The 15,134-nt window shown below is 42.9% G+C and overlaps 1 protein-coding gene across 6 annotated transcripts; it reads right to left on the bottom strand.

Moving 5' to 3' along the window:
* Nucleotides 1-3,863: 3,863 nt before the first annotated feature.
* Nucleotides 3,864-14,613, bottom strand: FTA (farnesyltransferase A). 6 transcript variants are annotated; one of them, XM_087393444.1, is made up of 5 exons: nt 14,246-14,613; nt 14,016-14,125; nt 13,810-13,933; nt 13,345-13,440; nt 3,864-4,418 (listed from the first exon to the last, which is right to left on the bottom strand). In XM_087393444.1, exons 1-5 carry the CDS (start codon nt 14,489-14,491, stop codon nt 3,978-3,980), a joined length of 1,017 nt encoding a protein of 338 aa, XP_087249570.1. In that variant the 5' UTR covers nt 14,492-14,613; the 3' UTR covers nt 3,864-3,977. The 6 variants fall into 6 exon arrangements, with proteins under 6 accessions (XP_087249570.1, XP_087249571.1, XP_087249574.1 ...); XM_087393445.1 differs by having other exon boundaries at nt 13,810-13,930; XM_087393448.1 differs by lacking the exon at nt 3,864-4,418 and adding an exon at nt 4,718-5,073.
* Between the last annotated feature and the right edge of the window lie 521 nt (nt 14,614-15,134).

Raw genomic sequence — 15,134 nt, 5'->3', positions numbered from 1 at the left:
GGCCAAGCCAAGAACTATAATAAAACTCTGTTAGGGGTTAGCTAGGCACCTATAGCTAGCTCTAGTCCTAAGTAGTACCCATAGGGGTTAGTTGTCATAGTCAGCGTCCTAAAATAATTATTCAGTTATATATGTATGTAACTACTAGACTTGTGCTAATGAGTCTTGCTAGTCGGACAAAACTCAGAGATGTATCCGATTGCAATGATGCTATATTTAGCAGTTGTAATCCGATAATGATAAGAATGGAGAACACTTTCTTATTTGTATTTGTAATTTGCAATGTATTGTGATCAATTCCGACTTACATCTGATTGTATTCTGATTATGTGTTGAAACTCTTGATGGGAAGTGTGTGCTTAAAGTTTGATGTAGAAGTGCTCTGGGTATAACCACCCTGAACAAACTCTATGCTTAACAATGACCTGCATGGTAGAGGCCAATGGGAATAATTGGGAGCACAAACTCACCGATGCACGGCATACCGATGGCATATAAAGTTGCGACTAATTGCACATCCTTTAGCCTTGCTTTTGGGGTAGAAGACGTAGTGCCCATGGAGTTTATACTGCCAAACCTAAGGGTGGCAGTCCGAGATAGACTATTTGAAGAGGCCATTTCTAAGATTGAGCTTGGAAAGCCCAAAAATATATATATATTAGAGTGGCATACGGAATTGGAGTTGAAAATGATGGTTTGAACGCAACTTAAAAAACAAGGACCTTAGTGAAGGTAGCCTTGTGCTATTGTACAGCATGAGGAATACTAAATGCAAGATTAAATATCATGGAACCGATCCATATCGGGTTGTGGAGATCACACTACAAGGGTCATGTCACATTGCAACCCTTGAGAGAGTTGAAATGGATGGCTTCATTAACGAGAATAAACTTAAATGTTATTATGGCCCCCTGACTCTCTAAACCTTGCAAGCCATCCATCAAGAAAAGGAATTTAAAAAAGTGGTTGCCCACATAAAAAGGCAAGCATTAGAAGAGGCCCGAGCCTGCTAAGCCAAAATGAAACAAGCAGGGCTAATATCATTTTGCAAGGCAGTAATAGAAGGGCTAGACCTTCTTGAAGATCTAACTATTGCCCCTAGTAGATTGCCAATGGACTTTCAGGTGTGGAAGAAGACGATCCACTCAGTTGAAGCTTTTGTGGACCCTAGGGTGAGCCATAACTTGATTTTCCAAGAGATATGCAACCACCTCTTATTATTAAAGGTAGCCCTTGGACCCACCCCTGTCATTGTGCAAGTGGTATATGGTCAAACCACATCGGCAATGAGGTATGTGGAAATATGAATTTTGGTAAATAACCATAGTGTGGCAAGCCGCCTCTATGTGATCCCTGCAGGTGCCAGTGGCGAATAGGTAATCCTTGGGAGGACCTCATATTGGGCCGTCAATTGCCAAATTGATAGGCAAGAATAAACAACCACCTTGACAAGCAGTGGTCGCACCTCTGCGACCTCACTTAGTTCGAGAGTCTTGGAGTTGAAAAGTAGGAAGAAAAGTAGGTGCAAGTCAAACTGGGGGCATTTTTTCTTTACTGCACAAGACGTATACATGGACTTATTCTTAGGAGAGTGAATGCACATGATAGGGGCAGGTTTGAAGTGTTCCCTCTAATTGGTCAACTACATACACGAGATTAAAAACAATAGTTATTCAAAAATGAAGAATTCGTAAATCTTTCAATGCATTCAAAAAATGTACACACCACCAAGCAAACATAAACAATTAAAGAAATTTTATTTTTGACTACCACCCTTGGATCAACATTCCTAGAACTTTTTGCTACAAACCTTCAAATGGACAAACCATCTTTAAAATAGTAAATGGTAAAGGGTGTCACCTTCACACAATATTGTTCACATTTACACAATTACACCTCAACAATCTTCAAAGTAAGACTCAACTAAATGTCATTGAATCGAAAGAGCCTAAGAGGAGCTATGCATCTCATAAAAAGTTGAGTCCCCCAAATTGAGATCCATGCCATCGAGCCCCAAGTCTTGAAGAAGAAACAAGGAACAAAAGTACTCAAAAAGTCTAGCTATCCCCTTCTAGATTAATGTCACCTATCTACAGTCTCATAAACAATGTCAAATGGACTCCTCAATAGAAAAGCAACAAGGGCAAGTAGGAGTTGATCAAAACTTCGACCTCCACAAGTTCACTACAATCCATCCATGAATAGAAAACCAGACGAACATAGTGATTTTTCTATTTTTGAGGGTTTTCAAAGCTTCTCCAGAGGGATTCCTAATGAGGAGCTCTAGTGGGCTATCAAACCCTAAGACTGACCTGAAACCTGTCGGCATTGCTGGCTATGTAGCAGAAGAAAGGAGACTCTTAGGTACCAATCTAGCGTGGTAGTCACCGCCCTAACCAAAAATTTCATCATGAACTGACTATGTAGATATCTACATGCAATGCTAAAATGTTTGACAATAGAACACTTAAGTCTTTTGCTATAGTTTAGCTCCCTTGGTTGTTTTGTAAGTGTATATAGGCAATTTTGTCATCTTCTCATTTGATAACATGCAAGGATGAAATCTACCCAAGGCACATCAAGAATGCTTAACACTGCACCTTCAAAGTTCTCCATACAATATAGTATCTTGAACATCACTTCATGCCAATTCAATGCTTACATAAGGCTTCCATTTCAATCTCATGATATATATTTCACAGTAGTCTTTGCCAAAAAACAAGGAGCAAAATTATAGCATCGTGGTTGTGTTTAATCAATAAAGGAAAATGGCTCACTTTAATCCTATCCACAAGACAAAAAATGTCCTTAAACATGATTATTTGTTTTTCAAAGATGTAAGACATCGTGGGTTTTCTTGGATTATAATGTTTGATACATTATTTTTGAAAGACATTGTAGTATAAATCTCAATTAGAATTGTAGTATGGTACAAGTTTTCACCATAGTATAATGGATAGACAAAGATAGCCAATTGAATCTTGGGGACTATGCTTAGATGTGTTTCAACATGACATCAAAAGAATGGGATGAAATTTCATAAGTCTCATGCTTTTATGGCGCCGTAAAATTCCATGTTATGTAAAAGCTCAACTTGTTACCTTATGCAAACCTAAGCATTCGTCATTTCAAAATATGCCAACAAGGTTTAAACATCTAGCACATTTCAACACTCTTGCATTCTTATATATAATCAATGACATACCCTAGTTTACTAGAACATTTTTTATCAATTTACTGAAGTTCATGATTGTACACGTATCTCCTACCTGCACAACTTTAAAACATTGCCAAACTTCATGATAATGCTAGTCTGCAAAGGCTACACATTGACTTGCTATCCTAAAAGCAAAAACAAACAATTTTTTACACATAGATGGCTCCCCAATATTGATTTAAAAATGACAACATTAAGACTTAAAGAATTTCAAGATTAAATGATGGTGTAGAGATTTGTCTTTAAAAACATGCCATGTACTTGCTAGCTTGCTTTCCACAATAGCTGATAGAACATTCAACGTGTCTCTTCTTTCTCGAGATGAATTAAACTTTGTTACATTCATATTTCTCAAAATATAAACACTGAATAGATTAAAAGCCATGCATACAAATTTTACTACCAAGACATTTATAACATCAAAAGAGCTCCTTCACAAGGATGAATTATACACATCTCAAAATATAAACATCATACAAATTTTGCTACCAAGACATCATATTTATAACATCAAAAGAGCTTCTTCAAAAAGATGAAATCATCATGGAAGAAAACTATGTGCCTTCCCTGTCTCTATAGCTGCAAAACCTCCTTGCTTCTACACTTCCAGTCTGCTTACTTTAAACTAACAACAATGACACACATAACAAAAGATGCCTGTTTGCGTTCTTCATTTAGCATTGGACATTTTTAATGAGGTTATATTCATAGTGCCTCAAGGAGCTATGGTAAACAAATATATCTAAAGGAGTCAATACAACTACTCAACATAATCTAAGATTTTGTTGGTAGGGAGTGAGGCTTGACGCCAATCCCAATAGAGAGCCCTCATTGAATCAACCTCTTTTAAGCGCATGCACACAAAGCGAGCTAGTTCAAAAGGGTTACATGTATCTTCACCCAAACCAAGCAAGGGCACGACACTACTAGGAGGTTCATAACCTAAACATAAAAGGTCCAATAGGAGATCAAGAGCAAAAACAGAGTCTTTGTTCTTTGTCAATTCTTGCAAACAAACATTTTCCACCACCTTACTTTTAACAAATTCCTCATTTTCACCTTTGAAGAGTCCTCTGAGGTATCTCCATGGACTCTCATTTGCAGGGTCAACAGATATTGCATCTATACAATACTTAAGTTCGGACTCACGCATCATGTGTATCCCTCCATGCAGAGGACTATTCTTGCAAACAAAATAACGCTGCAACCAAGCCAAATCACCAAAAACTTAAGATTCCAAGTTCATTTCTCTCATGACACACTTGGCATTTAATAGATGAAAATACGGTTTACCAAAAAATGAGAAGCTCAATACAAGTAACAGGCCACAAAACACTACATATATTTCCCATCAGAATGCAGCTACAGATAAGCACAAAAATCTCAAACTCAGAAAAAAAACGGGACATAGAAACAGTGCAAATATGTCTGCATTTTCCTCTCTTGGTGGTAGTAAAATGCAACATGTTTTGGAGCTTGCACACGGCCTCAACGCCTAACTCAATCTAATATTTCCCTTTTCCAGTCACAAAAATTACGGCCAATTGCTACCTAGTTTTCTTTTCCCTGTTTCCTCTTCTCTTACCCATTGCAGTCCTTCCCATTTCTGCAACTTCTGCAAAGTGCGGTTATCCTCCCCTCTCCTATATGCTTTCCATTTAACATCGCCCAAACTAAAAGAAAGTTACCACAGCACGTGGAATCATAGATAATTTGTAATTTGCTGGCTAGAGAAACTCGTCTGGCCGATCATCTCCCGGAGTAAAAAAAGACATTTCTCAATATTGATGACTAGGTAGTAGGTGCAGACTATGGCAATTCCACATTGTGCTTGCTGAGTACCAACCAGAAATAATCTGCAATTTAGAGTGCTGAATTGCTCATCTTCACTCTTGAAAGATAGTTGATAGGACAACCACCACTTTGATAGAAGAATTTTATATATATACCTTTGTAAGACTAGAATATATCCAATAGTACAAATTAAGATGGAAGAAATTTATTGCAATATGAACAAGCCCCAACATGGACTAAAACTTCACAAGGTGAGATTTGCATGTCTGCTAATGCATTACATATCATAGGCCCACAGTATCATTAATGTGTGCTTGGGTAGAGGGATCATAGAGGAAATTTCTTAAAAGAAGAATAAAAACTATTTGATTAAATTATCATTTTTTAATCCCAATTTTGTACATTAGAATACATGTTTGAATTAACATATTAAACTAACCTTTAAAGCCTTTTTAACTTTTCTAGCTTTCTCAATTGTTTAGAAATATAGGTTTACCTACTTTCTTGTTCATTCTTGCTTGTTGCGAGCTTGAGCTCGTCAATCTTCTTGCTTCATCCACCTTGATCTCTTGTTCCCTCAAAGAACAAAACCGCCATCAGCCTGAATTTCGAAATTGGTCATAACTCCATCCAAAGGCCATTTCCTTCACCGTTTGCTCCAATGTGTTCGCCTTTGACACACTATCCTTCCACATAAAAGTTGCTATTACTTTTCACACTCTAGATGAAATTTAGGGCCACCTAGCAGCTGTCCACGACCTCTTGAATAAGATTCTGTTATATAAGGCACCTGAATAGAGGGCCTTTTATGGGCAACAAATGCTGCCCTGGTCTGCAGTCTATCATAAGGAGGGCCAATCGGCCCTGGTCTGGTCGGCTGGCGGACTGGATGGTTGGCTAGTCTATGGATCTGGTTGGCCGCTCTAGGGTTCACTCTACAGAACTGGGTGCAGACCTACAGCATATAGGAGAGCACAAGTGAGTGCTTAAGAGGGAGCAGAAGGGCTCAACCATGAGCAGCTACTGAAGTCACAAAGTTGTTTTGAAGAGAGCTCTAAAACAATGGGAGCAGTGAGTGCGAAAAGGAGTGCCATACTTAGCTCTACCAGGCAAACAACTAGTGGCCTACTGTGGTGAAGGTTTTATACGTATATCATCTATCTGTGTTGTACCGCGAGCTGCCACAATTCACATGCAGCTGTTGCTGCTATCTTGTAGCGTGCCTTCTGACTTCTGCTGCTACTGCCAGCTTCTCTGGCCGACGCACACACGCCATCTTTGTCACCAATGCTGACTGCCGATGATCTGCAGCTCCCGCCAGTCTTTTGCCACTGCCATCGTGGCTTCCTGTCAGAGGGCCAGAGCTCACTATAGCACCTGTATACTATAGAAACGAACATGAAATCTCTCCAAAACACACTGAACAGTGCGCTCTAAATGAACCTACAGTAACACATATATGCAGGAGTAAAACAGTGGGGAGAACTTCTAAAAATACTTAGTCTATTCATCCACTGAAGTGGGAAAACAGTAGCTCAAGGATGAGCACAAAACCTCCAGCATGTGTTGGGTACAAACACAGTCGCTGACAGAAGACCAAGAGAAGAGGAAGGTTGCTGTTGCCTGTGTATGCTCCTGCGTGAAGAGGGCCTCAATGGGATGCATAAGAAGTCATTCCCATACCATGGGCTATAGCCTATATGGATAGCCCATGATGCTACAGCCCCTCTGCAGGTTGCTGTCAGAAGGTGGGGAGGTGGTCTTCTCCTCAACAACTCACAACCAGTGGTTACGAGCTTTTCCCTCTCAAATTTGTGCAGTCCTCACTGTGCACTCCTGCAGTTGGCTAGGCGTTGGCCACATCACCACCAGACAATTGTCGAAAGCCTGGGGAGTACCCCAGGGCACCCCCTAGACCGTCATCGGGGAAGAGGGTCCTCCTATTTTGAGGACCAGGCCAGGATCAGGGAGCAGCAGATCTGCCCCATCCACGGCATCTACAGGACCCGGTTCAGCCGAATATTAACAGTACCAACATCTGCATCAGAAAAACCCTCAGTTCACTGCTCTACAATCAGGAAGTTCCCTCCATACAGTACTTTTCCTTTCCTTTGTACAGTGAGGGATTTGCCCCTTCATACAGTACTTATTCTTTCAGTTTTCTACAGTACTTATTCTTTGAGTTTTCTACAGTTGTATTCAGCCCTATTGGGCAGACACTTATTCAGTTTATTTCGCTCTTCGGAGGCCCCTTATATGTCTCCTCAGATTCTCTCACTCATCTCACTGCTTCCACTTGTGTTTGAGTGCATTATTCTCTCAGTTCAATCAGTAGTTAGTAGGAAAGAGAGTGAGTTAGTCTTTCTCCCTGCTACATTGGTATTAGCTTCATATTTATTTCCTGAAATAGGGACGTTCAGTCAAAAACAGCCACTGTTTTATGGTATAGACAAGATCCAGAAAGGACACCATGGATGCTAGTGACAGTGTGGAGTAAAAAGTTGCTTCCCACAGCACCTCCGGCCACAGAGGCCCCGAGGACAATTTCCGCCATGGTAGCCACGATTCAGACCATGATGCACATGCAGAAACAGCAGACAGAGAGCCTTTTTGCATGCATGCTTCAGCTCCAAGGAGATGTTGGATGATCATGAGCAGGCCGCCTAAGAGTGCGAGAGAGCAGCTCAGGAGGCAAAAGAAGAGCATGATCATGAGGCTTAAGAAGTCAGGAGCTCAAATACCGCACAACTAGGGAGGCAAAGGAAGAGCAGTACCTACAACCTCAATACGTAATGAACTGCAGAGTTAGTTCTTCAAGATGCACCAGGGGGACACCAAGACGATGAACAATTATTGGCAAAGATTGTGGTACCCATCAGCAATCTTTTATAGGGAGTGAAGACCAAGAAGCAGCCTATTCACTTTACTCAAACAGCCCTTTCAGCCTTCACTCGGTTGAAGGAAGCTGTTACCATGGCTCCATGCCTTGCATTGGCCCAATGGGATCAGCCCTTTGACATTCGGATCAACGCCAATGACTATGCCATAGGAGCAGTCTTGGAGAAGAACAGTCATCCAGTTGCATTTTAGGGACGCAAGCTGATTCCGACCGAAACCAAGTATACGGTCATTGATAAGGTGCTATGTGTAGTGATCCATGCACTTTCTGTATGGACAAGATTTTATTGTTCAGACAAATCATCAGGCATTGAATAGAGTGAGGGCCTTTGGGTAGGGTAGAAAGTGAGGGCCTATGTTGTGGGTGTGCCCGCCCCTTGTGAGGATAGTGTAGGATAGGGTTGGGTGGATAGCTGGGCATGTGGATGGCCAGGCCCTTGTGGTGCTAGCCAGGCCCTTGTGGTGGATCCAGCCACCTATGGAGACAAGGTCTGGCTGTTTGTAGGCTGAACTAGGGCTTGCACATGTACCAGGAGGGGAGCGGGGAGAGCATCAGTTCGGACCAGGTTGCCTCAGATCAGGGCTGATTCACTGCCCTTGGGGTCTTCTTATCTGTGCAGATCTGTGCGGGACATAGGCGGGGCTGATTAGGTTGCCTCAGATCAGGGCTGATTCACTGCCCTGGGGATCTGCTTATCTGTGCAGATCTGTGCGGGTCATAGGTGGGGCTGTTCAGGGCCTCCCTGGGGCCTGTTTGCATGCTGCGATGGCAGCCCTTGTAGGTGCCCTGGCTAGGCCTATATAGGGGGCCAGTCAGGCCACAATTTGGGGCAGCAGACCCAACTTGCTGGCCGGGTTACCAAACCCCAGCAGGCGGGTGGCTTACAAAGGTGGACTGACCTGCCGGTCGGCCACCTAGGCTGCCTTGTCAGCCCCTTATATGGCAGGGTGATCAGCCCCTTATATGGCAGGGGAGGTCAGTCCATGGAGCAAGTGGGTCAGCCCATTGTAGGCAGACTGGTCAGCCTGTTATAGCCAGCGGACTAGGGGAGGGGGCGAGGCTATATATAGGCCCCCCCTCTCTTGTTGTTTTCATCTCATCTAGTGGAGGTTTTGCCTAGTGGTTGTGGGCGTTTCCCTGAGATCCCTTGCAGACTCTCTCTCTCTCTCTCTCTCTCTCTCTATTTCTGCAGTTTGGTACGCGTGTGTATGCTCTCGCTTTTCTGTTCAACTTCTGCTGCACTCTCACAACTTCAGCCCCTTGAGATTCCAGATCAGCCATTCGAACACATCGGCATGGATTTTGTCACAGACCTTCCACCACCATTAGTTCGAGGAATACCATGTATTTGACCATTGTGGACAGGTTCAGCAAATTTGTCATGCTCATTCCATGCAAGGGTACCATTGATGCACAAGATACAGCTCGCCTTCTCCTCAGATGGTGGTATCCGATGTGTGGTATGCCATGTATCATTGTATCAGATAGGGATTCTAAGTTCACCATTCAGTTTGGACAGCCTTGTTCGACAACCTTGGTATAAAGCTCAGCTTTTCCAGCAGCTTCCATTCGCAGTCAGATGGCCAGGCAGAAGTCTACAACCAATTATCCTTCAATATTCTGCAATGCTATGTTGCAGATGCACAGTCCCGATGGGGGCAATATTTACCATTGGTTAAGGGGATCCCTATATGACACCCATTCCACCAATGTCGGTAGGACTTCCTATGAAGCAGCCTTTAGCAACAAATTCAAGTCCCTTCTTACCAGGACATCCAAGAAGGTATACGAGACCGATAGCATCAGAGAGACTTATGAGCAGATCATGGAGTCCATGAAAGACCGCATTGCCAAAGCACCCGAGACCTACCAAACGCAAGCCAACAACCATAGGCATGATGTGGCTACAAAGAAGGGCAGTGGCTTTACCTTCAGATCGTGAATAGGCGACTTAAGCAGATTGGGAGATGTGCCTGAAGCTCTCACATCAAAGCTTTTGTTCCTTTCCAATCCTAAAGTTGTCAATGACGTGGCCATGAAGTTGCAGTTAACTATGACATGGACCATGCATCCAGTTTTCAATGTGTTGTGGCTCAAGCCATGCATGGGTCCGGCACTCGCACTGGTTCCAGATGTGGAGCAGCCCGAGATTGTTGATGAGGTAGAGGTGGTCAAGCTCGAGCAGATTTTACTTCATCAGTTCAAGAAGGGTACAAGCAATCATCGACGCTTATACGCAGTTAAGTTCAAGCACAAGGGCTCCCACGAGGCAACATGGGTTGAAGAGGATTTTTTCACAAATTATCCCCACCTCCTTTCAGCATATAAGGAGGCTTTCTCCACACGCTAGTTCTAATATCAACAGAAGGGGATGTCATGGGCATCCACAATTAGGCTGCCATGTTAACAGCCCCATAGGCTGCGTCAGCAGCCACATCAACGCAGCCACAGAAGACGTCTTACTTGCAGCAGCGAACTATACAGCTGTGCCACGTCAACAGCCACATGGTTGTCGGTGCTTGCAACAGACCCACCGAGCTCAGTCAGGACAGGCCAAGGGTCTGGTCGGTTCATTCCAGCCCCTGGTTGGCCAGTTCTCATTTGCTTCCAGGCTAGAGTTGAGCAGCCAGCTGCAGTATTTCAGAAGCAGGACCAGGCCAGGATTGGGAAGCAGCAGATCTGCCCCAACCACAGCATGTACAAGGCGGTCCAGTTCAGCTGGATATTAGCAGTGCCAGGGGAGACGACCTCAGTTCACAGCTCTACAGTGAGGGAGTTCCCTCCATACAGTACTTTTCCTTTCCTTTCTACAGTGAGGGATTTGCCCCTTCATACTGTACTTAGTTGTATTCAGCCCCATTGGATAGATATTTATTCAGTTTAATTCCCACTTCAGAGGCTCCTTATATTCCCTCTCAGATTCTCTCACTCACCTCATAGCTTCCACTTGTGTTTGAGTGCATTATTCTCTTAGTTAGTTGCAGGTAGTAGGAGAGAGAGTGAGGAAGTCTTTCTCCCTGCTACATGTCTGCCCCATCTAGACTTCCTGCAAGTCCCGATTGAAAAAAGCATACTTCAAATCCATCTGATAGATGGGCCACTTGTAGTGGGCAGCCCTTGCAATCACTGTCCGAATTGTCTCCATGCGAAATGTCAGTGTGAAGGTCTCATCATAATCAAGCCCTTCTGTTTGTGAGTATCCTTAGGCCACCAATCTTGCCTTGTACTTGTCAAGAGTGCCATCCGACTTGTACTTAGCTTTGTCTTGGTTCACCTGCCACTTGGCCGATCTTGGCACCAGCTCCCACATGCAGTTCTTTTCAATGGCACCCAAAATGGATATGGGCCTCCTATCCTCGAAGTCATTATATGGCTTCCTGTTGATCGCCCACTTTGTATATGGGATATCTCTTTTGGCTATGCACATGTGGCAGTCACATATGGCTTGCCAAACCATATGATTCCACACTTTAGACAATGAGAGTACGAAAAAGAGAAAGTGCTATTGTTGTGAATCGTGATCAGTATCATGTGTGAAATTGCAGGAAGAAGGCGGATCAGAGAAAGTAGTAGTAGTCCAAGAAGGAAGAGTTGAAATCAGAGTCAGCTCATCTAGTGAAAGGACAATTGTTATTGGTGGTTACACCCAATAGCCCCGGGATAGGAGTCGTTGATCCAGGTATGATTGTACACGTCCAACATAGAACAGTGGTCAAAGGATCCAGAGCCTTTTGTGAAGACGAAGGGCAGCACATGTTGCTCTCAATCGTATTCAGACTTGTAACATGTACTGAGTGTTGAAATTCTCTGTGATAGTTTTTAAGTCTACTCCCCCCTTAGAAAAATAAAATATAAAACAATTAACTAGCGCCTCTAAAATTTAAGAGTCTTTAAAGTTTAAAGTCTTGTACCTTACACGCCTCTACGGCACACTTCTTACCACCTTGTCATAGACTCCTTGCATACAGATGATACACTGGATAATGACAAATGGAAAGGAGTGTGAGGATACCAACTGAGATGTCACATGAGTGGAAGTCCACTATTAGAGGGATATACAAACATAGTTCCTTGAGGCCAAAATAATCCAGTGCCCTTTGTCCCTTTTCACATAATGGAATTTGCCCACCGATAATATAAATTGTTTACAAGATTGGCTTATGGCTATATATCATGTGCGACAACTCAATTGGGTTCCTCGTACTGGACATTATGTACCATCTTTTTCTCCTTAGCTTTGGAAGACAATTTTACATACTCTAGATGAGAAGCTAGAGCCATCATCTAAAGGTGGCAAATGAAAACAATAGCGCATCCCCTGTTCTCAGTTTTTGGTGGATTCTATGAAATGGCAATTCCAATTTCCATTTCAAACATCCATAGTGCCAACCAAGGTGATCAAGAGATGAAACAAGCTAAAAGTAATCCAAACATGAATAATATCTTTCAGCACAAGCATTATACTTTCAAAGGGCTTAACATGAATATTATTATTTGGCAGTTATTGGATTTTGCGCTTTATTATTCGCAATTTGATCTAAAGCGATCAAGGGCTTGCAAATCCGATGGAGGTGCGTAGATGGATTCAAAGGGAGATAATCTCGATAATGATAGGCATAACAAGCACAGTCATCCCTTAAGGACCTATACAAGAGGAGCATCACCTGTAGGACCGAATGCCTCCAGAATCAACTATTCCCCAGGGGTATCAAGTCCCACGACCATCTCATCAAGGTAAACTAGAAAACAATCAACCCCGGCAGTTGGTCACAAAGTAGCTCCAAACAACTATCAATGCTCATGTTAGAATCACTTCCCAGAGCTTCAAAGGGTTTGTTACAACCCAAACCCCCATTCTTCCGCCTCAGCTGACAGCCACAGGTCAGCATCTACAGCAAAGCTTCAAGCTTCCATACTTCAGCCAGCAAGAACGGCCCCCTATTCCATTGAAAAAGAGAAGGTGCTCTCTCCACTCCTCCCCTCCACGACTGCTCCCAACCTTCAACAATATTTGCACCCAATGAGGATCTTCATAATCATCATTCACATACATGCTACACATGTAATTCAGTTTATTACAGATGAGTCATGCTTCCCCTTAGAGACATAGTCCTACAGGCTACTAAGAGAGAAGCTTAGTGTAACAGACAGGGGAGCTAATTTACCCCCTCCACACACCCACATATTAAATACACACATATATGTGATTGTATGTACGTATAGTGAGGCAGGCAGACAAAAATATGAGACTCTCTCTCTCTCTCTCTCTCTCTCTCTCTCTCTCGCACGCACGCGCATGTGAATAAAAGGCCAAAGAAGAGCTTGGCAGAACAAGCTGCTGTCCTGATGTTCGAACTTCTACAACTATCTCCTATATGGTGCATAAGACACAACGAGCTCCAAAAGAAAGCATCCTTTGTCTATATCAGAATACCTGATTCCAGGCCGAGTTGTTGTAAATATCCTCTCGTAACAATTTAGTACAAAATTCCAATTCACTTTCCCATCCTCCTAGAGCTTGAAGTACCCACTGCAAAACCCAAAAGGGTATGTTTGTGATACCAACTTGCCAGCCATTATATGTATGCCATGACGAATCATAAATAACTTCTTTACATTCCATTATACCAACCTGCTAGTGAGGCATTTCCATCATACGTCTGCTATGACCTATAAATAAACTTCTTCACACCCCTTCAAGCTTTGTCAAAATGTTTTTTATGTATGCCTAAAGATACTTCAACTTGTGCGGACCCACGCAAGTGATGCATCTAAACAAAACCAATTCAAATGCCGCAAAACCATGCACAAAAGAATATATACCTTTGTAAGACTAGAATAAGTACAATCATACAAACCATGCACAAAAGAATCCCTATAATGAAACAGAAGACCTCACCTGTCGATGAGACCAGGCATGGTAGTTTTTGGCGTCATCAGAAAGAACTTGTTCTGTAAATTGTAGCTCATTGCTCAACGCTGCAGAACCTAAATTTTGAGCTGTCCATCTCCGATGATGCCTGCTAATAAAGGCCTGATTTATCATAATGACTTTGCAACGCCCAATTATTTTGTTGGTATACGTGGCAAAAGCAGAGAAGTTACCAAATTTGATAGTTCTTGTAATTGGGCTCAGCTACTTTTTCGAGGAACTTTAGCTCCTCGTGCAGGTCATGAGATAAGGCTTCTAGAACAAGCCTCCTGAAGTGCCAAACCTGAAAAGTAGCAGCTACAACTTAAACGATGGGTGCAAGAAAATTTCAAAGACTTAGGAGATGAAAACACAGCAGCTCCATAAGCAGAGATTTCCAAATGGGATCGAGGAACCTACTTACGGTGTAGTTACCGGCATTGAGTTTTATAACTTCCTCGGTAAGCTTCAAGGAACGATCACTTCGCTCGTCCTTGGCCAGGATGGCTCGAAAGTAGTCCATCGTTTCCTGAAACTCTTTCGTGTAGGCAATAGGAACCACAGGATTGGGACCATCGTCTTGAGGGACAGGCTCAACGTCTTCCCACTCGGGTCTCTTACTGAAAGGGATCCAAGTTTCCTCCTCAGAATCCGAATCGGAACTCGACATTGTTTCTGCGACAACAGCTCGTATGAGTGTGCCTTGCGAGAATCAACCTTGACGAAGTGAGAGAAGGTTGTGGTTTTCAAAATGGAAAAAAAAAAATATTGTTATTATTTATGCCCCGTGTAGGTGTTAATGACACCTTAATGAAGGCTTAGTCTTGAACATGGGCAAAATTCTGTTTTGTTAGCACTTCCCCTTAGGGGCATAGCTCTAGCTACTACAAAGTTTCTATTTTAGAGGCCCTTTAAAAGAGGATCACACTCGAGTTATACTCCCCCACTTGGACTTGGGAGCACTCCTCTAGGCACGTGTGTGCCCGCCCCTTGTTTTTATTGGCCTGCCCCTAGGCTAGGCCTTAGCGATGGGGATCTTTGTGGGAAGCTAAAACGATTATAGTAATTTTGAAAATTTGGCCATGATTTTCTCCCCCTTTCTCTCTCTTTCTCTCTCTCTTCGTCTTCTTTCTTCTTTTTCTTCTCTCTCTCTCTAAGCTTCTTCTTCTTCTCTCTCTCTCTCTCTCAGCTTTCAGTTTGCTAGGGCAGGCCTCTTGAATGTATTCACTTGTTCTTGAATTGTTTATTGGTCCACTTGCCTTGTGATCTCCACCTATTCCTCCCTCTTTCTCTCTCTTTCTATTTTAAGGCAA

Source organism: Dipteris shenzhenensis, chromosome 22, assembly GCF_047967505.1.
Source record: "Dipteris shenzhenensis isolate YYH24624 ecotype China chromosome 22, Dip_SZ_1.0, whole genome shotgun sequence".
NCBI lineage: Eukaryota > Viridiplantae > Streptophyta > Polypodiopsida > Gleicheniales > Dipteridaceae > Dipteris > Dipteris shenzhenensis.
The sequence above is the reverse complement of the archived record's forward strand: the minus strand, read 5'-3'. Positions and strand labels throughout refer to the sequence as shown.